At 34.3% G+C, this 23,136-nt stretch overlaps 1 protein-coding gene across 1 annotated transcript in view; it reads right to left on the bottom strand.

Annotated features, from left to right (window-relative positions):
- The window catches only part of Stt3B (catalytic subunit 3B of the oligosaccharyltransferase complex), a 74,942-nt gene extending 71,506 nt beyond the window's left edge, over positions 1–3,436 (bottom strand). Inside the window, exons 1-2 of the mRNA XM_035367955.2 lie at positions 3,230–3,436; positions 426–534 (exon numbers count right to left, since the gene is read on the bottom strand). Coding sequence (XP_035223846.1) covers positions 426–534; positions 3,230–3,408 — 288 coding nt within the window. The 5' untranslated portion in view covers positions 3,409–3,436. The remainder of the gene's footprint in view (positions 1–425; positions 535–3,229) is intronic.
- Positions 3,437–23,136: the final 19,700 nt, after the last annotated feature.

The following is a 23,136-nucleotide window of genomic DNA, read 5'->3' as shown; positions in this document are numbered from 1 at the left end:
CAAGGGGTAAGGGTAAATATACTTTTATCTGCAAAACTATTAAAATAGCCATGCGGACAACACATTCCACTGATTAGAATTAAATGGATCATTTGATATGATAAAAACACAGAAGCATTCACTGAAGTTTTTTAAGAAAAAACTGGCTAGCTCTTATTTCACATATGGAAGAAGCCACTAAAGCCTCACAGAGCCAGCCTGCACAAGCAATAGTCATAAATGCTAGGAGAAAGTACTAATGTTTCATGGTTTTTAGCTATTCAACCAATGGGGGGGGGCACAAGAACCAAAACAGAGTACCATTACCAAATTTGTAAGCTTGTATATTTGGCCCCTTGCACGCAGTGGATTTTTCTTATTACAAATATAATAGTTTAATGAAGAAAAAATGTTTGACAAATTGTTATAAAGATAAAATAACTTACTGTTCCGCCTACAATGCGTCCTAAAGGGTACCATGCTCTATCGTCAAACCAATTTAGGAAATTATAAAAGCCATGTTTTACCATATAATGTGTAGCTCTATAATTGAACCTAGAACAAAACAAAACAAAAAATTATTAAAAGGTGTTTTGAATAAGTTAAAATTTAATTCATACCAAAATCAGTTTTAATGATACAGTAGCATTCCCACAATTTTAGACTGCGTATACACACCTGCAATATGTATTTAATTTATAATATAAATAAACGTTATTTTGATCTTCAGAAAATTCAGCATGGCAAATTTAATGGAATTTTTTCCATAGATAAATACAAGATACCTTTTTAATAAAAATACAGAATATTTATTGCATACATCGATTGAAGAAGTGAATTTATTTTATTATTTAGGTTTTCCTGTGCCAGCATTCTTCTTTTATAATCAACAAAGATCATGAATCTAGAGAAAGTTTTTGCTTTAAACAAATTTTTACCTTTGGGTGCATATTCCATTGCTTTTTAATAACAATTTTACATTTCTATGGTCAATTAATTTAAAAATTTTGTGCCATGTGTCAAGCATTTATTTGTCTATAGAACTTTTCAGACATCATATGGGTTAATGTTTGAATTATGGTACCTTGGCGATTTTTCGGCGACCAACCCTGCTACAGCAACCTGCTAGTTTTTGTTTGGATGCCATTTTGTTTTCACGAAGTAAAGGCATTTTTTTTTTTTTTAACTCAGCATTTTTTTCCAACAATTTGCTAGCCGAATTACACTTATGCTAGAACTTTTATGGAACAAAAGTGCTTAATCATGACGAAGATTAGTTGCGAAATTGGGAGAAAGTGCAGAATCGCAAACTGCTTACTGCATTTTTAAGAATTGCACATACGCAGTATCATCCATGTACACGTCGACCTATTTTTACTTTAAAAAAATCCCAGAATCGCACAAAAATGGCATTGTGCACACTCTTGACTTTATCCATGTACACTGCTAAAGTCCTAGCTAATAACCTTTATCGCCTTACCAAAATGTCGTTAAACTACCTGTTACCATATTCCAAAGATTAGCCATCATATGTTCCAACTTAAATTCATTTTGCAGATGGCTGTTTATATTTCATAACATGAGTGTATTTACACTGGCAATAAATAACAGCAGATTTTTTTAAAATAGCACTCGTAAAAATTTTTCGGTTATCAAAAATAGAAAACACAGCAATGAGAAAGAGGCTAAAGAACAATGAAATTTTCTTTTAATAAAGCCAAAATTTCAGTTTGAGCTTTTTTAGCATTTTATCTCAAAATGTTGTTGGTATAGCATATACTATATTCCTCACATTGTTCAAACTTATTAGGACTTAACATTCCAGCTAATTTTTTCTGCCTGATTGTGCCTCTTTGTTTGGCTCTTAAAATCAGGAAGAAAAAAAGGTGTTCCCACTTTTTTTAACTTTGATCAGTTTTTCTCCTTCGGAACTTACAGTTGATGTTTTTCACATGTGAAGCTTCTTTAATGCAACCATTTTATAAGAACAGACACACTGTAAATCTTGAGATACTGAGGCACAATGTGTTTGATTTATTCAACGTGGTTGAGAATATACTGAATGCTTACTTACGATGATAAACAGAAAAACAATTGATCCAATAAAAATTATTACCCTGTAAATAGGATATAAAAAATTATAAGTAATTTCATTCATGCCCTTTAATTATGATACAAATGTTATTGGCTACTGTGAAAAAGGCGCTGTAGCTCATTTCTTGGCACAATGATATTTTCCTCTCCTAAGACTTTTGTTCCATTCCTCCATGCTCATCAATGACAAGCTTAGCAAAAATTTATTTACCATGTAGTGGACTAAAACACATTCCACTTTTCATCATTTCTCTAAATAAAACATGAAAAACCATTGCTTTAAAATTTCTTATGCAGAATACATTCACCCTAGAGAAACAAACGGAAGCTATCAGGCAAATTTCTTCAAAAAATTGCTTCTACCACACATGTATAAATATAAGATGACTGGTAAGTTTCATAATTTTCAGTTAATCTTTAGCTCACTGGAATTATTGAAAGCATCTTCTTACATTTCATATATTAATACATTACATGCATGCTTGCACATATAAGTTATTATCAAAGGAAAACAATACAGAATCTTTCAGGTAGGACTTCCCTTAGGCTGAAAAAAGCATTAACCAACCATAAATTCACTTGGTTTATTCGTATATGATTCATATCACAGCATATTTTAATTACAGAGTCTTTATAAACTTTACTGAAAGCTGATCATGTATCATGAACTGAATTTTCAGAAGTTTTTACAAATACAACTGAAATTAAGCAGCTACTATTTTACAATATTTATCGCTCCCCCCTTTTTTAAGCTTGTTGCTGAGTAACTGACACCAATTCAAAAAACGCAAATATTTTTGGTTTCTTAGAACAAACAATATACCGATCAATATAAAATTATTTAGCGACAAAAGCTCGCTTGAACGAAAATAAATAATTACATGCAGAAATTTTAACATATGAAACACTTAATAATAATGATTGCTTAGATACTAATAGAATGCTTGATTACACCAAAATAAACTTTTCGTTATAATTTGAATATATAATTTTCTGAATTACACAAAGAAAACGTTGAATATGTATAGATTAGATTGCTATTTCAGGGGATATAACATTAACAATCGCTCAGATTGTCTAATTTAAGAAGAAGAAAGAACCGGCACAAACAATTAACGTTTGAAAGAACACGCCTGCTATAAAATATGCAGCTTACCATGGATCAAATTCATGTATGATAGATTCAAAACGAATTACTGCAAACAGTCTCGTGCTGAATCCTAAGATATAGGCTAAGACTAAAATTGTAAATTTCAATAAACTATAACCTCCTAAATTATGCCATAATGAATTATGTTGCGGAGCTCGCATGTTTTCCTTCGCACCGTGTGCCATTATTCTCTATGTTACCGGCCACGTCTCGGAAGTAACTAAAAGAACCAAAAGTAAAACACTGTTGCCAGATAATTTAACTAACTTTTTCCCGATAATACTTTCAATTTTCCCTAAACTCCCTACGTTTTGTCAAACGTGACTGAAGTCTCAATGGAATGACTAATGAGAAAGTGATCAGTGATTTGATCAGTTCACAGAATGTTCTTCGATTAAAACCCTTTTAAAAGTCCTAAAGCGATTTCACAAGACACAAATATCTAAGTAGCAAAAATATCTACATAGCAAAACAAACTTTAGCAGAAGGCAAGTAGAGAACTAATACTTCCACCCGTTAAGTTATATTAATATTCAGAATTTCCCCTGAAAGATTAACATTGCTTTCATCATTTATGACATAATCATATGCATTAATACATTTGTTATCAGTTTCTCATGGAATTTCTTAATGTGCTTGTAGTAGATACATCCGAGTTGAACAATCAGTTTTCAGTTTTTCGTGTTTTTATTATTTCACATGTACCAAGATTCATTACGTTGGACGAGAGTACAGACGTTGCAAAATAATGTTAGCTGTTATTTTTCGATCGAAAATGCAAAAATGAAGCAATTAAAGACGAAATGCTGTTTTCTACAGACTTAACGATTACTTCAAAAGCAATTCATATAATGGTAACAATCTCCGAATTCTTTTGCAAATATGAAATGTCATGGGAAAACTGACAGGAGTATGCACAGACGACACTCTGTCAGTGCTTGGATCTCGTTCACGATTCATACAAATTGTCAAAGAAAAATATCCCAATCTTACTGCTATTCACCATGAAGCCTTGGCAACTGAAACAGTTCCAAACGAACTCAATGATGTCTTAAAATTATGTACCCAAATTATCAGTCATGTTAAAAAAATGCTTTAAATATTCGACTTTTTATGGCCTTTTGTGAAGATTTGGGAACATAAAACACTGTTAATTCATACACAAATACGCGGGCCTTCTAAAGGAAATATGTTTGCAAGATTATTTGAAAGATGAAGTGATTCAGTTTCGGAAATTCAAAATCAAACAGTATATGGAATTCCGAAAGCGAAGTGTTCAAGTTGTATTGATTTTTCTATCAGATATTTTCGATTCATTAGACTCATTGAACTTGAAACTACAAGCAGAGCCCGACTTAGCCTAACTGGAGCCCAGCGCAAAAACTTTTTTGGGAGCCCCCTCTGCTTCACTACTTCAGTAATGAAAAAGCGAACCTTTTGGAGAGATTTAAATTTTTATAATAACAAACTTTCTATTCGATTTGGGGGCCCTTCTGTGATGTGGGGGGGGCAGAGCAACTGCCCAGCCAGTATATGCTTCACAGCGTATACTCATAAGTTGCAACTCTGGGAACATAAAGTTTTAGCCTGCAATTATTCCTGCTTTCCTAAATTATTTGGAATCCTAGAAGAAACTCGTTTTAGGGAGGTTTTCAAGGATTCTCCTACTAAGAATAAAATATAAAATAATTTGCAGTACCTCACTGATGAATGCAAATATTACTTCCCTAAGGAACTGATCTAGATTAGCGACGGAGCCTTTTAACATTGACAGAGGTGTGCTGCTAGAAACACTACAAGAGCAAGATTTGGAAATTAAAAATTATTCTGCTGCTAAATATGATTTTGGAAGAGGGATAAACTATTATTTTGGTTAAACTATCTCAAAGTTTATCGCAGTAAAGCAGAGCAAGCACTGCAACTGTACTTAGCATTTTTAAACATTTATTTCTGCGAATGAGCGTTTTCAGCAGTACGTACAACAAACTGACGTTCATTCTGATTTCAATTTTTTTTTTTTTTTTTCCGGAGGCATATCTAGCTTTCCTTCCAGACTGATGATCTTTTGCGAATCCCTTGAATTTGAATGATTTTTATTGACCTTTTGTGACTTCGAACTATGAACTGGGGAGATCTTCCGGTGTTCACGTACGTTTTCCTACTCTTCTAATAATTCTGCAAATTTATTTGGGGACGTTATCTTCGAAAATTCGTCAATAAAATGTTGACAGACTTGGAAATTTACACGACGCTTCATTTGGTACGTTACCATAAGATCTTTTAAAAGTTCAAAATCTTTAATTTCCAGACCTGCAATCCATTCTTCAAAATAATTTCTTACTTCATAAGCAAAATTTCTCCAAGTGGTTTGAGTGTCTTTCTGGGATTGCACAAATTTGATGCAAAATTTTTCTGGACTAAGCTTAAACCTTTTAAGCAGTAGCCCTTTTACGTAAGCGTAGTCATAAGTCTGCTGCTCTGGTTCTCGCATAATCAGCTAAACTATCTCACTTCGCAAAATTGTCAATAAAATAGAAACCCATTCTGATTGGTAAAGATTCGCACGCTTTGTTTGGTGCTCAAACATAACTAGATACAAACTAATATGGTTAGTGAAAAAATGATAAATGATTTTCAAGAAGGGCTGTGGAACATATTCCTATTAAAAAGGACTTTAAACTATGGTTTTGCACGTTGGCAAGATTGAGTTTGCGTTTTTGTTGTTCTTATTTCCATAAATCACATTCGAAAATATTGCTAAGTTTTCCGGAACCTCTCTTTTTAACTGAGGAACTCAGATTCCTTTTTTATATCTGATTTCTTAAGTTTAACATAAATTGTTTTGTGACGTGCTTTTGTGAAGTGACAGTTTAAACATTTGAAACCCCTTCCTTCACGTTTCAAATTGCATTATCTTCATCATCATTTCACAGTTCCATGTAAGCTATGTCAAAATATGCAGTTGTGATTTAAACTTGCAGAAAACCCTGCAGTTATATAATTTTAAGTATATTTATTTTTGTCAAAACTGCTACAAACTTGCTTTAGAGGATCTAAAGGAATTAAAATTATTTTATCTATTTGTGATAATAAATTTTATGTTTCCCTGGCTTCCGCTTTGTATTTTTGAAAGTCAGTGAGTTAGCGAATATTAAATTCTATTTTCATCTTTCTTTGACGATTATTTTTTAAGCAAATGTCGTCTGATATCAGTTTTAATAAAAGTGGGTATAATAATTATCTTAAGTACTTGATTCTATCATCAGACTTTCTAAAAATCCTTTATTTATTTCTATTACGTCAAATAAATTTCTAAACGCCTAGATATCTGACAAAATTTAGTTTTTTTTAAATTTAATTAATTATTTAATTAATATTTTACTTTTTATTATTACGTAAGGTAATATTAAATTTTATTTAAATTTTATTCATACAATTAATATTTTGCTTTTTATTATTAGGTAAGAGTATTTTACTTTTCATCATTACGTAATATTTTACATTTTATTATTACGTGATATTTTACTTTTTATTATTACGTAATATTTTACTTTTTATTATTACGTTACGTGATATATACACCGGTCACCAAACTTAAATAATACTGATATAATAACACAAAAGTAAAAGTTAACTGTTGATGAAAACAAATTATAAACGATTTATACAAAAGAATTATTTAACATAAATTACATGCTCGACATTCGATATGGAAAATTTAGAAATTATCGAGTAATGATCTGCCTGTTTTGGTTACAATGTTTTGGTTCATTAATATGATGTTCATCTCTGACAAAATTGCAGACTTCAAATTTGACTTTAGAGAATGTAGAAAACTATTGATAAAGTCTTTTGGAATTGCACATTGTTCTTCTGAAAGCTCTCTTTTCAGACCATGCAAGGGCCAAGAAGGCACATGGCATGCTTCAAAATGTATGTAATATATGTATATATTCAAAATATATGTATCCCTCTCAATTCAGTAGTGCTCAAGTCTAGTAAGTTGATCAATCCGTTCATGTGATATGTTCTGTTTCTAAGTGCTTTGACACCGTAGATGCTCAATGCAGACGATCATTGCTTTCCATTACCAAATTCTCTTGGTCAGCAGCATCACTAACGAGTCTTCCGTGGGGTTCCAAGACATCGTCCATATATCTATTAACTTATAGAACTTAAATCAAAGATCCACAGCTCGGTGCAAACATCTTTGCTCATTTTACCCCAAAACATGATACCGCTTCTGTGGAAATAGGACCTTTCATGAAAAGGGGAAGGCAAGTATTCCTCGCTTCTTTCAGGTCAAAACATGCCTAGAATCGCATTTTAGCCAACATCTGGGATTGCCAGTAAACACTATATAGTCCCATTCCTCTTAGCTCCTTTGAATATGACAACGATATGAATTTAGATGGATTCTTTTGAAAGATGAAATGAGTGGATTCAAGACCATTGGTTTCCGCCCTTAAAAATCCAACCTTGTGAAAACTTCGTTTATCAGTAGAATGGCTGTTTCGAGTAACTGTGGCAGCTAGAAGGTCTAAAAAACTTTTGTGTTGTCGTTTTATAGTTTCTTCGAGGCGACAGTGATAGAAAACTGCCTTCGAATGCAGTTGTTATTCTTGTCAGCCCTTAACCAGGCTATCTACTAATGAACTCAGTGTTTGAAAGGTAGCTCCAAATCCTGGGTATAACTTTTTGAAGAATATTCAGACCTTGGGTGACCTCCACTTGGGTGACGTCCCCTTCGAGTTTACAGAATAACCACACTTTTGCCCTTTATTTAAATGATGACTTTGAATCGTAACCAATGATTACTTAGCACTGTCAGAAATCACATAACTTTAAATAGTCATCTGAAAAAACACTCTCCTCTTAATTCAACATACTTAATACTTGTCGCCACTTCACTCTAGAAGATTGACATAAATGAACAAATGAAAATAAATATATAGCTAATGCATTTTAAGAGAAATGAAAGAGAGGGAAAAAGAGTTTTTGCTTACACTGAACGGCCATTTAAATTTTAAATGTCGTGTTCATTCTGAGTGAGAAGGCGAAATCTTTCCATTTCTGTTTAAAGAGTGCAATATGCTAATGAAAAAAAATGAGTGGATTCAAGACCATTGGTTTCCGCCCTTAAAAATCCAACCTTGTGAAAACTTCGTTTAGCAGTAGAATGGCTGTTTCGAGTAACTGTGGCAGCTAGAAGGTCTAAAAAACTTTTGTGTTGTCGTTTTATAGTTTCTTCGAGGCGACAGTGATAGAAAACTGCCTTCGAATGCAGTTGTTATTCTTGTCAGCCCTTAACCAGGCTATCTACTAATGTTAAGTTTGCGTTTCCAATCGAAATTTACTTTCTTTTTTTAATTGAAAATTGTAGAAGTAGCTCAAGTACTAAAAACTGAACTGTTAGTAACAATGAAGGAAATGCAAAACGTATATAAGTTTTCTGAGCTAAGAGATGCGCCATTTAATCCACTTACAAAATTGCCTTAGTGCTTTTAAAGATACTGCCTTGCTATTTGTATATACGAATTAGAAGCTATAATTATGAAGACTCACTACAAACAAACAAAAAAATAATTTATTATGAAAAGTGACAGAAGAAATCTATGACTAAAGTAGGAACTTATATTTCTGTTTAACAAGGCGGGGAGAGGAAGAACATCGTTTACGTCATATGAAACTCTTAATGTACATACTGTGAGATTAAATCAAACGGTTAAGAAATCAGACCCAATGGTCGAACAGTTGCCCACCGCAACGCATGAAAAGAGGCTTAGTACCGAAGGCATATCAAAAATAAAGCTAAAAAATGTCGACTATTTTGACAACAGACTGGCTGGGTGAAACACTACAGAGTGCAAGGGACCTCGATTTCGAATACAAGCTTAATATGAGCACCTGAGCGATACTGAGAGGAGGGCCATATATTTGGGCTGGAAGAGTCTGGTTAGTTCAGTTGTCATATCATTAGACATTACTTTGTGGCATTTCGTTACAAATGATGTTGGCGTTAATGCACAATCAAAGTAGACGGACTGAGAAAATGCCAGAATGTGTGGATGGAGAGCATGTAACAACAGCACAAACAGAACTGCTCATGTTATGTTTCACCATCTATGGTCATGCTGCTGTTTATATTTACAGAGTTGTCTATCCGGCCATTACCAAAGGACTTGCATAATGAAACTAAATTCTAAGAAAATATACTATTAAAAATGACCAGCGGACATCCTTAGCATATATTTCATCTGCATTTGGTCCTCTTATCCCGAGAGAGTTCTCGGATTGTATAATCTTAGAGATAAGTCACAGTTTTTACTGGGCATGGGTTGAGTAACGCATATAGGTTTCGAGGAAGCTAATCACTAAATAACTTTCAAATCACTGTATAACTTTCTGCCTGCCATGAAAGTGGTTTTCATGAGAGCCTTTTCCAAAGACAGCCGGGTATCTTTAGTATCTTCCATAACACTCTTAGGGCAGCACATAATTCAGCCTGCAGTTTTTGTTACCATTCTTATAACACCATTTCCAGTCTATTTTTAAAAAAGATAGTGGCGGGTCCCACGTGGTGCAGCTCTTTCGGAGCAGACTCCAGAGTGTTGATTACCTTGTTAATTTAGACGCTCAACTTCACTCTGATCCTCTGATCAGAGTTGATGAAAGAATGCTCTTTCAACTCGTTCTAGAATTTCATCCCAGTTACACAAACTCTGGAATGGTTAGCGTCGCTGACTGCCACGCCGAAAGGCCCGGATTCGAATCCCGGAGAAGGCATGGGTGTTTGCAAATGTATAGTGTCCGTGCGGCATGAGCGCATTCTAAATATACGCCGAGCCGAAAGTCCCCTCGAGAGGTTAAAGGTTGGGGAAGAGGGGAGGTAAACCCTCGGATCCGTCCCCCCTTCGGGTGCTCTCTATGAAAATTGAAGGCGGAACTGAGTAAAGTCGAACTGTCACTTGTATGGTGCTCAAGGCTGTTGCCAACAACAGGCGCCATCCTGTGCTGCTTGAAACGTGGAATTTCGTGGCTTGAGCTGACTATAGGTCAGTCAGGTGAGCATATGTCAACAACAACAACAACCGTCTGTGAACTGTAAGCGTTCTTTCTTAGCAAGAAATCATTTATATTCGATTTGCAGAATACTGATTCATTTTAATTTCGTAGCTGTTTGAACAGAAACTATTCACACTTTTTAAATTATACTGATTTTCTTTCTTACTCGGCCCATTAGAGACCGAGTGGACAGTGTCGTTGACATGGTTAGAAGCGGGCTGCCTGCTTGGGGCATACATGGCATTCCTTATGCATAACGTGAATATGCTTGCAAAACGAAGTTTTCGTCAAAATATGTCCCTGAAGCGAACAGCCTCCGTGTGTTTTACTGCAAACAAAAATCGCAAAACTACAGTATAACCGGCATCATTTTTCACTTTTCTTGATTGGTTCTTCAAGATGTATCTTTTTTTTGGGGGGAGGGGCTGAGAAGAATTAAAGAATATATTTTGAAAAGTGCCTAAACATATTACAAATACGTGTTTTATGTTACGCATTAGTACTTCATTAAGTGTTTGATAATCTAATTCAATATGATATCGCGTAATGGCATAACAAAACATCGTTACTTCTTGTAATTAAGACGTTAAGAGGTAAGTTATAATTCCCGCGTTTTTTATGGGAAAACGATTCTATCAATAAAACTAAAGCCTTCCTAAATTTAAAAAAAAAAAAAAAAAAAAAAAAAAAAAAAATATTTATCTTCTAAATCTTCGGAAAGAACAGAAAAAAGGAAAATTCTACATAACAAAAAAGAGATTGCGTGTATATGTGTTATTAGGAGTCGACTAAAATGCTCTTTTGGCTGACAGCCAAACTAACTGAAGAAAACGCAAAGGTGGTAAATTTTTAAGAGCTTAATATCTTCAGTCGTTTAGTTCAGGAAGGGTGAATCTGCCAGTAGTTCCTTTTACCCTCTTTTTTCTTCTGCTTTTTATTAATTATGAGGTATAAAAAAAATATGCTCTGGTAATTTCTTCTTAGAAACTCTTAAGTTCTAAGATGTGATATATGATCCTGTCGGGTTCTTTTTATTGCATGCGAATAGTGACATTTTCTCACTTTTGAAACACTCCTAGAAGTTACGATTAAACAGGCAGAAATCTTATTCTAGAAGATATGGATTCAGTAATGGCTATATATATATATATATATATGTATCTTATTTAACAATTAGCATTTTCTCTAATAATAAACAATATCCTTTATTTTGCAACACAGGATATTCAGTGATTAAATTAACATCTGCATAATAATTTTTTACAACAGTAGATATTATTTATTTAATAACGGTAGAATGTACTAAAGATATCTGCCTAAGGGAAGACCAACTTCGAGAAACTGGCTCGTTATACATAGGGAAACCCACGAAATCACCCATGCAGCCAACCCGGTCACTGAGATTCGAACTCGAGTCGAATTCTCGGTGCTCAGCGATCTTACCGCTCGGCTGCTGGTGGGCTCTTATTACAGTAAAATTTGATTTATTGAAAACATAAAGTTATCAAAATTATCATTGACTAGGTTTTAGTTAATATATTAAATTCGTTTTTAGCCAGTCACCAAAAATGTTTAAATATTTCAGTTGACACAACTCAGGTCTCCGCACAATGAGACATTGTTTTGTCTTGCTCATAAATATATAAGTTAGGATAATTTTGTCAGGGAAAAAAAAAGACACAGATTTCATAATGACCTGTTAAACCAACTCATTCGTAACATTTAAAAATCTTTGTGATATGTAGGACATTGATTAACTGATTTTGGGAAAATACTCAACTTAAATTACTTCTTCTCAAACTCCACACAAAAACATTTATGTTGACGAAGGCAGGTACTGATATTATCAGTGTGAAAAGAGGTTGGAGGGAGAAAAGAAGAGTAGCGAAAGAGGAAAAATACATTTTGTGATCTGAATTTTTTATGAATTACATTCTTCACTACAACCCATTGGAGGTAATATGTTTTACCAAGCAGAGAAGCAAAATCTTTAACTTAATTTAATCTGATTCTGTCCATGCTTAAAGAAGCATTCGGCTCGTAAATCTTGTAAAGCTTGTAAACTTGTATAATAGGCACCAAAAGACCAACATTTCAGTGCATCACTATGCTTTTGATCATACAGATCTTGATTGATCAGCAAGGGAAAATGAGAGTTATTAAGCTGATAGCTGATCTTATGTACTTTGCTTTCTAACATTTTCAGTTCTTGGCCCAAAAATAATGAAATATGAGGAAAAAGCCGTAAAAAATAATTTTGCATCAGATATGCAGGCACTCAATATATAGTATTACGATCATCTTTTAATAGCTACAGTATCACTGCGTTAATAATAATATACTTCAATTTACAACAATGATATAAAATATGAAATAAAATTTAAATTGTTAAAAGCGTTTATTACTTTTAATGTAATTCAGTTTGTTAAGACGTTACAGACGGTTTAAATTCGAAAGATAAAGCAAACTTCTTTTGTTTTATAGCTAGGCAAAAAAGGAAAACTTAGATTGTTGCAGATTTTGAATAAAACTCTTTCGATTTTGAGGGAAATTAAACAAAGATCCTTCATCTTTAGTTGCAGTTTTCTCTTCTGATTACACAAGCAGTGTTTACAGAAACTTCCAGAGACTACTGTAGTCCAAACCTTCACCAGCCCATCTCTATGCTTTAGTCGGGCCAAAGAAATTCCAGATCATATGCACCTGAAGGAAATTTCCCCATACAGAGTGATTCAGAACTCGTGGGACAAATTTTAAGGTGTGATATAGCATACCTAACAACAAACACTTTTTGTATTGAAATCTCTCCGCACAAGTGATGCGTCGATGCACAGGCACAAGGAATAATCAAAACTGCGTTCACTAACATTAATAGACCTCGCTTGGCAGCGTCGATGGAGACACTAGTTTGTAATGTTGTCAACAGAGAGGAGTAGTTGGCTTACCACTTGTCAATATAATGCATTTGCGAGAACATGCCATTTGTGACTGTGTTTTTGTCCGTGATAGAAAACTAAGAATGCCAAGAAGGCAAACACACACCTAACGTATGGGGATGTACATGTTAAGGGCAGAGCAGCTGTAGGTATGTCACGGGAACACTCTCTCAGCAGACGAAAGTCGGACCACAAATGTTTGAACAGTTACACCCCCAACTTTGTCAAACTAACTCTTTCATCGTCAGCAGGCAAAACACAAGTCAACGGAGAGTTGTATAATGTACGTACACTCATGTCCATAAATTAAGGATAATGCAAAATCAGGCAAAGGAAGAATTAGAAGCAAAACAAATTTGACTTATTTGTAAAGCTTATTTATTAAACAAAAGGTAAAGAGCAAAAAAAGATGCTATATGTTTGATATTATTAAAAAATTAGCGATTTTTTCTCCCTGGAGCAAATTACAAAAAACACCTATTTACAAAAAACCAATATTACATGGTTGGTATGATTGTTAATACATTGTATGTCTCCCAGACGATGCAATACAGTCCGTACAACGCCTAGGCATGCTGAGTATCAAATTATCGATCTCATCTTGGGGGATATTACACCACTCCAAAAGCAATGCTCTCCGAAGTTCCGGTAGACATGAAGGAGGAGGTTGACGGGCTGCAACTCGTCGGCCAAGCATGCCCCACACGTGCTCTACTGGATTCAAGTCCGGTGAGAATGCTGGCCAGTCCATACGGGTGATATCCTCCGATTGAAGGCATTCGTTTACGATGTTTGCACTGGGAGAACGGGCGTTGTCATCCATAAACACAAATTGTGCGCCCATGGCGCCCCGAAACAAACGTAAATGTTGTTCCAGAATGACGTACCGATAGATTTGGCTTGTCATGGTTCCAATTTGAAGATGCAGGTCAGTTCTGGAACCCAGAATAATTCCACCCCAAACGAGTACTCCTGCACCACCGTAACGGTATCGTTCAATGATGTTTTCTTGGTGGTAACGGGTACCTGGAGCTCTCCATATGAAAGTCCGGCGAGAATCAGACTGCAAGCTAAACCTGAACTCCTAGGAAAACATCACACAAGCCCACTGTTGCGGTGTCCACAATGCATGCTCTCTACTCAAGGCTAACCGCAGGCGACAGTGAGTTGCAGTAAGTGGAACGCATCTGACAGGTCTACGAGCATATAGACCAATCTGCCCTAAGCGTCTGTACATGGTCTGCCTTGAAATTGTCGTACCAGTGGCTGAAGAGAGCTGACGAGACAGGTCTGAGGCTGTGTTCCGCCTGTTTCGTTTGGCAGTAACTGCCAAATACCGGTCCTCATTCGGCGTTGTAACTCTGGGGCGACCTGTGCTGTAACGTCTGCTCACATTACCATCATCTTGGAATCGTTGCCAAAGCCTGGAGATGACACTCTTGGGCAATTCCAAGTTCGTCTGATACTTCCAGTTGGGTACGCACACAATCCAGACGGCCGATAATTCTACCACGTAAAAAATCATCCAAATGCGTCCTTTGTGTCCTAACTATTCGGTTATTGCACTGAAATGCTTATAAAGCGCCTGCGAACAATTTTACTTCTTTGCCTGTATTCCTTATATATCACTCTCTTACACTCTCGTCATTGTGACGTACCATCGGTGTCATCTAGTTACTTCCTGAAATTTGCATATGATTCTTGAAGATGTGTGTAGTGATTTTACAGGTGATATATTTATTTTAGATTTCGATTTCCGCATGAATTATCCTTAATTTATGGACATGAGTGTACATGGATGACTTCTTCGTGAAACTTGTGGAAGACAGCCTCAATAGAGGCACAAGAGCTGTTGCATGTATTGTGAGTCAACCCACCACCTGAAGTATGTTAAACGAAGAATGCTTAACCCCATTCCCTTTTTAAAGAACTCAAGATTTGAAAACGAAAAGCAACACACTGCACTGCACGTAGACTTTTACCATGGTTTTTAACAGAATACATTACATTCAGATTTCTCAGCTCATATATATATACTATTCACTCATGAGACACGTTTTATTCACGAGGGTATTTCCGACCTTCTCATTTGTCCTGCGTGAGTAACCTCAAACACACATCCTTCATATCCACATGCGTTCCAAGAAAGATTCTCTATGAATCTGTGGGAGCGTAAAGTGAAGTAATTCCTGACTGCACCTATCTACTATATCAACCTGACTTGATGGCAGATATCTCATTTTTCGGGAAGAGGATTTTACCCAAACTGCTTCAAACTGCTCCAACAGCCATTCATAACTGACTATGGTTTCAGCATGATGAAGTGCTGATCCATTTCAGGATGCCGGCCCATTTGAGTACTTATCGGGTTGCCAATCCTTTGGGGCAAAGGATTGGCTTTTGTATTCCAATACGTTGGTCTCTCGTATGCCCGATTTATCGAGTCTGGATTACTTCTTATGTTAACATCTGCAGAATTTTCATTTAAAAGTGACCCAGTTGACTCTGTTAAGGTCCTTGTCTTCCGAATATCTTTTGCCCAGTAGACGTGTGCAAAAAATACTTCATATGTTTGAAATTGTAAAGCGAATCCTTCTATCGACGCTACCAGGGATGTATTACTGTTGGTGAACGCAATTGTGTTTGATCAAATATTGTAAACATTGCTGTAAAGAAAGGCTTCTCTTCCATGCTGTAAGTAAGCAATTTAAGTTTCCCTTCATGTCTTATTTCTTGTGTTTGTGCCTAAACGCGTCATATGCCTTGTACTTTCCAATATAAGGTAACGGAGGATGGAGAAACCTGGTATCTAAGGTATCTGTCTCGCGTCTATCACTATCTGCAGAACCAACACTTTGTTTGAGCTCAGGAGGCAACTATTTCGGTGTTAATTTTAAGTATTAACCGGCTGCATTGTCAAACAAGGACTGTTGACTCAGTTACATTTGGACAGATTTGTAAGAATTATTACGATTAGATGGCGCTCTTCGTTCTTAGGTTCTGCTGTCTTGGATGCAGATGCATCAGCTAGACGAGCCTTAACAATTTGTAATTTTTTTATCTAAGATTTTTTTAAGAGCCGCGCGCTTTATTTAATAGCCAACCTTGCGCCACTACAAGAGCCGGAAGTGGTGGCAAATTTATTATTAGAAGCACCTAATAGGTGGCTACTCTTGCCTCCTCTGAAGGGACGGACTATTACAACCATGCCTTCTCCGGAATTCGAACCCGAGCCCATCGCTACGGCAGTCAGGGTCACTGACTACTATACCGGCTGGACAGCTTTTTGATTTAATATAAAGCTTTTATATTGCATAAGTCCTAATCTTTGAAGTCAGTACCTCTAATACCGCTGAAAATTCAAACTTACTGCTACTGCTGAGAAAATTTGAAATCATTCAAGTTTCCCAATTGGAAGTGCATAAGCCATTTATATTTGTCGTGGAAAAATTCATTGTTTAACCTGTATGTATACAATTTGCTACACATTCAGTTTCAAACTATGCTTATTTCGAAGAGAAAATGAACTCGCAAATGTACACATGTTGCATGGTATACCTACATCATATGTTTTTGTAACTGGTATATGCACGCCTACATTTATCCTAAGGTTTTCCACATTCGTTTCCAAAGCTTGACTTATGCATAGGTCAACATCCTTCATAGAGCCCTAAATCTCCACTATGAGCTAAGAATATCCCTCTTTACACATAAAAGAGGAACTTGTTAGACACTGTTGTTATGAAATAGCAGAAAATTATTGTCGCCAGACTGTCGTAGACGGAGAAGAACGTTTAGAAACGGCGCGTTCGCGTTAATTATAGGCGCTGCTGGTCATCTGCGAAAAATTATTTTTTTTATTTGTTCAGTTCCTGTTATACATTGTAGTATTTGCATCCAACATGTGGCAACGATTTCATAATTCATCAGTGATATATTTTATTGTGCATTTTTTTCTGTAATGAAATTTGAGAAGTTTTGCGTTTTAAGTTGCGAAGAAATTTTTGATTTTTCTAATATTTAATAAAGATATTTTTTGCATAGAATGGAATAAAGCATTAAGTGCTTAAAAATGTTTACCTGAATCGATTTTTACTTACCAGATTCACAGTCTAAACAAGGAGAATTGAAATAATCATGATCCATCTTTAATATTTTCATAGTTGCATCATCATCTGTTATTTAAACTGCTTTATTTGTAAAATTTCAATTAGAAGCAGCAAAAAGCACGATAACGTGGGGGCTCATTACTAGGAAATTTCAAGAAGTAATAATGAGGAAAAGAATCAGATTTGTTTTTTTTAAATTTGACACTCTAAATGCGCATAGAGAATCTTCTAAAGAGGAGAAAACTGTAGGAATTTAGATTCTGACATACTCTCATATCTAGTGTAATACTATCAGGCGAACAGATTTGGAAATAGAATTGTTTTGCTATAAAAAAATAACAATGATATTTAGTACAAGCTCAAAGTGATATAGTAAACGGAGTTCTTCTTTGAGCATTTTTTTTGAGCATTTTGAGATTAGCGCTTGAGTGTCGCTATGTTAAACAAACATGATAAATTTCAGAGCGCTTTCATTTATTTTAACGTGTTTATGTGTATATCTATCAACGGAGTCAGTTCAGTTCAACTGTAGTTGTTCCAAATTCCTCAAAGTTCGATTGAAAACATTTATCCTCTTTCCATTTGTATCGATTTTAGAAATTTATCTTTAATAGAAATAATAGTGTTAGAAAAGGGCTTTGGGGCATACTTTAGCATAAGCTGTCTCTAGAATTGATGGCTTTTGGCGAGCATTCATTATCTCTGCCTCTTTTTTAATGTCAGTATTGTTATCTTTTCTTACGCACAATTTTTGATTTTTCTAATATTTAATAAAGATATTTTTTGCATAGAATGGAATAAAGCATTAAGTGCTTAAAAATGTTTACCTGAATCGATTTTTACTTACCAGATTCACAGTCTAAACAAGGAGAATTGAAATAATCATGATCCATCTTTAATATTTTCATAGTTGCATCATCATCTGTTATTTAAACTGCTTTATTTGTAAAATTTCAATTAGAAGCAGCAAAAAGCACGATAACGTGGGGGCTCATTACTAGGAAATTTCAAGAAGTAATAATGAGGAAAAGAATCAGATTTGTTTTTTTTAAATTTGACACTCTAAATGCGCATAGAGAATCTTCTAAAGAGGAGAAAACTGTAGGAATTTAGATTCTGACATACTCTCATATCTAGTGTAATACTATCAGGCGAACAGATTTGGAAATAGAATTGTTTTGCTATAAAAAAATAACAATGATATTTAGTACAAGCTCAAAGTGATATAGTAAACGGAGTTCTTCTTTGAGCATTTTTTTTGAGCATTTTGAGATTAGCGCTTGAGTGTCGCTATGTTAAACAAACATGATAAATTTCAGAGCGCTTTCATTTATTTTAACGTGTTTATGTGTATATCTATCAACGGAGTCAGTTCAGTTCAACTGTAGTTGTTCCAAATTCCTCAAAGTTCGATTGAAAACATTTATCCTCTTTCCATTTGTATCGATTTTAGAAATTTATCTTTAATAGAAATAATAGTGTTAGAAAAGGGCTTTGGGGCATACTTTAGCATAAGCTGTCTCTAGAATTGATGGCTTTTGGCGAGCATTCATTATCTCTGCCTCTTTTTTAATGTCAGTATTGTTATCTTTTCTTACGCACAATTTTTGATTTTTCTAATATTTAATAAAGATATTTTTTGCATAGAATGGAATAAAGCATTAAGTGCTTAAAAATGTTTACCTGAATCGATTTTTACTTACCAGATTCACAGTCTAAACAAGGAGAATTGAAATAATCATGATCCATCTTTAATATTTTCATAGTTGCATCATCATCTGTTATTTAAACTGCTTTATTTGTAAAATTTCAATTAGAAGCAGCAAAAAGCACGATAACGTGGGGGCTCATTACTAGGAAATTTCAAGAAGTAATAATGAGGAAAAGAATCAGATTTGTTTTTTTTAAATTTGACACTCTAAATGCGCATAGAGAATCTTCTAAAGAGGAGAAAACTGTAGGAATTTAGATTCTGACATACTCTCATATCTAGTGTAATACTATCAGGCGAACAGATTTGGAAATAGAATTGTTTTGCTATAAAAAAATAACAATGATATTTAGTACAAGCTCAAAGTGATATAGTAAACGGAGTTCTTCTTTGAGCATTTTTTGAACGAAAAAAAGGAGCATGCAGAGTGTTCTTTAAATTCTAATTACGACTGAACACTTGTGGAATGACAAAAGGCTTGGAAACTATTTTATGATCCTTTTGGAGTCGGAAACAAATGCAAATAACCACTGAGAATTACTAGTTAATTTTCATGAAGTACGAAATATTGTTAGTTAGCAATATCTGCAAATTCGAAACACTAATATCATTCAGTGACTGAAATCTTGACAACAGGAAGGCTTAATATTAGCCAATGTTAACGAACAAATAGTTGCAACCTAGAGTGATATGTACATTTACTGTGCCACTGTCAAAAAATGGTGGTTTCCTATGTTCAGACAAGAAAAAAAACCTCACTCTAGGATGACCCTAGACATGATCGCACCGAAGATAAATAACTGAAAATGAATATGAATATGTGATAGAAAATGAATATGTGACAGACAACTGACATGTGATATTTTATGAAACTGCGAGGAAAATGGGCGTCAGAGCTGGGTCGTTGAAAATGTCTTGCATTAAACTTGGGGATTTTGAAAGTATGTATTAGGTGGATACTTCAAATGCTGATGCCATAAATGAAGGAAAATCGGATTAATTATTCTCAAGGACTGCCTTTTGTCCACAAACATCAATGAAAATATTTTATATTCCAGTTTAGTGGTCAACAGATGAGACGTGAATTTAGAACTATGACCTATAAACGAAACAAAAGAGTATGGTATAGAAGCTGAGTGGATGTCCTTGACCCCACATGTTCAAAACCTAGAAGCTTATAAGGAAGATGATATAAGCCACAATTTTGGACGAAGAGCGGTTGACAGTGCTCTAACAAGCAAAGCTCAATTTTTCCAACTTAGCATTCATTAACATAGATTTCAGCATGTACACTACTCACCTAATTCTAAATGAATTTATCTGTTTTTCCAAACACTGAATCAGCGCGAACAGAGTTAAAATTATAGCGACAACAATGACTTGAAAGATGCCTTTCAGGAAAGGTTTCAATTCTATGACAAAATATAAAGTTTTTTCGTTAGAATTTGGCTCATGGCTGATCTAAGGGTTAATGGCATTGAAGTCTATGGAAACTACGCAGTAAACTGAAGAGGTTATTTTGGATATTTATCTCATACAAATGTGTTTGGATTAAAATTTATTGAATGTCAGTTTTAAGCTCTAAGGATATTTAAGTGAGATAATTTGAGAAACAGTGTTTTGATAAGCGCGATGATATGTCATCCGAAATTCAAGAGATTCTGATCATATAATTATTCCAAATATTACTCTCATACATTTTCGTTAAATGTATTATTTTATTCATACGAAATTTAAATACGTTTAAGAAAAAAAGTGCTTGAAAAAATAATACTGGGTACATCTGTCTTTTTTTTTTCCCCTTTCCCATTTAAGCACCGTACTTCTTTTCCTTCTCATGACATGAAAATGGACTTGTATTCCTGTTCGAACTAGGTCGAGCTCCTTTTTATTGAAATAAGCGTAAAATTACCTTTTAATTCCTCTATTTATTATGTCAAAATAAAATGCGTTTTTTCCTCCAGCCAGCTTTATTATTTTTCATAAATTTGGGAACGGATCCATTTCAGTTAAACATGAAAAAAAAAAAAAAAAAAAAAGATATGCTGCTGTTGATGAGGAAGTGCCAATTGCTTTCTTAAAATTTAAGATATTTGAGTTCAATGCTTAAATTATATTTTGAAAAATCTCTCTTGGCCAAGTTTGCTATGCGAAAAAGAATGACTTTGTGAAAGTGACAGAAGCTAGTCTCAAATTTCCCGCTATAATTTTGCACGAAGTGTTAGAATATGTTTGTTAGAATTACATTCCATTATAGAAAAGAAAGCATTTAAGTTATTAAAAGATGTGAACTCTTAGTTTCTCTTCTTATTAAATAATAATGAATTGGGTTGTTATTTCTTCTTCGCAGATCAGCCCACAGACCAATCAACCTAAAGAATAAACTTACGGATCTTTTAAGTAGCTCTTCGCCACACAAACACAGCATAGTACTTCGTCTTAACACATTTGCACGAAATGCTTTAGCAATACTAATCAAGAAAAAAAAAATCGATCATTAAATTGTCCTTGCATCATATTATTCATAGCAACCGCATTGTATACTTATGCATCTGGATTCAAAACTTGGTAACACTGTCTCATAAACATATCAGTATACGTGACCTGCTTCGAGGATTAGATAGGGGTCCTGATTTTCTAAGCATCGTATTTTGTTCGCGTATGCTCAAATTAGTAACCCGTATGTCTCAATGAGTCGATGAGTTCTGCTTTTTGGCCTTTTTTTTTTTTTAAAGAGGCAGAGTTTTCTTTCTTTCTTTCTTTCTTTTTTTTAATCAGCATAAACTTCAGAATTATTCTAGCAGCAGTATTTTTCAAAATTTTCTGCTGAAATAAAGCTCAAAGTTTCTCATGTATACGTTCAATTATTATTTCTGGAATTATCTAATGGCAACGCTAGTCATCTAATTAGAATCTATGAGCAAAGTAGTTAAAAAGTTTGATGATTTTATTTTGAACCTTATTTTAATGAGAAGCATGTTCAAAACGAGTCTGTTCTATCTTAAGAAATGCTTTGCTATGCATCTTTCCTTAACTTTTTAAGCAATATTTCAGAATGTGTTGCAATATAAGAAATAATGCTAACTAAAAGAAGAAACGTTTTATTCATTTAAATATTTCATATTCTTTTTTCTCCGAAATTATTCAGGAGTGATAATTTCAATATAAAAACTCTCTGTTATTTCCAAAATAATGTGACGTTGCAAGCAGCATAAGATCTTCAAATTATTATCCACGCAGCCTGATAGCGCTTATTGGCTTTCAGTAATGTTGCCATTCGACATGACGTAAAATCTTTAATTTAGATTTAAAATTAGAGTTATATATTACTTAAGCAAATGAAGGCTTTAACGACAATATAGTGCTTCTTATTACATTTAAAAATTATGAGTTTTAAAATATTATTTAGCATTAGTTTTTGACATATACAATGTCGTTTATTTTAACATTAAGCTCTTTGTTCTCTTTCGAATTTAGTGAAAAATGATACTGACATTATTTGACAGTCTTTTTGCAGTGTTTTACGGCAATCTCTCCTTCCTTACCTCATACCTTCGTTGTCTAACTGGAAGCGCGGCAAGTCCTGTCTCAAATCACGGGGAAGGATCGCTGATGTTTCCTCCTCCAATAAATACCTAATGGCTGTATAATGTTTTCAAAATTTTGATTCGTACTACGATTCTACATATCATTTTTAAAGAGATCGTGATCCCCCGTAACTTTTTTATATCAAACATCGTTCTACATTATTTACTTACAAGAGAGGTCTTCTAACTTTTAAGGTCTCAGTTTTTCTGAAATGTATACAACTGTGAATCTACTCATCTAGAAATACGTAACAGCAGAAAAAAAAAATTAACTGCTAACATTCTATAGAATCTAAATTGTAAAAAAATAACATGATTTACCTATACAGTGCTATTTGGCAATATTCAAAATTTTTAAAATGCAAATTTGAAAATTTGGAAAGTCGCCAAGCTGCTCGATTCAGGCAATGAAAAGCATATAATAATGAATGAAAAGATAAAAAAGAGCAAAGGAAATAGATTTTAGATGTCAATATCTGGAAATGAAATTTTAAAGAGAACTTAT

This window comes from Stegodyphus dumicola, chromosome X1, assembly GCF_044657685.1.
Source record: "Stegodyphus dumicola isolate Sdum_Otavi_A_Nest chromosome X1, ASM4465768v1".
Taxonomy (NCBI): Eukaryota; Metazoa; Arthropoda; class Arachnida; order Araneae; family Eresidae; genus Stegodyphus; species Stegodyphus dumicola.
The sequence above is the reverse complement of the archived record's forward strand: the minus strand, read 5'-3'. Positions and strand labels throughout refer to the sequence as shown.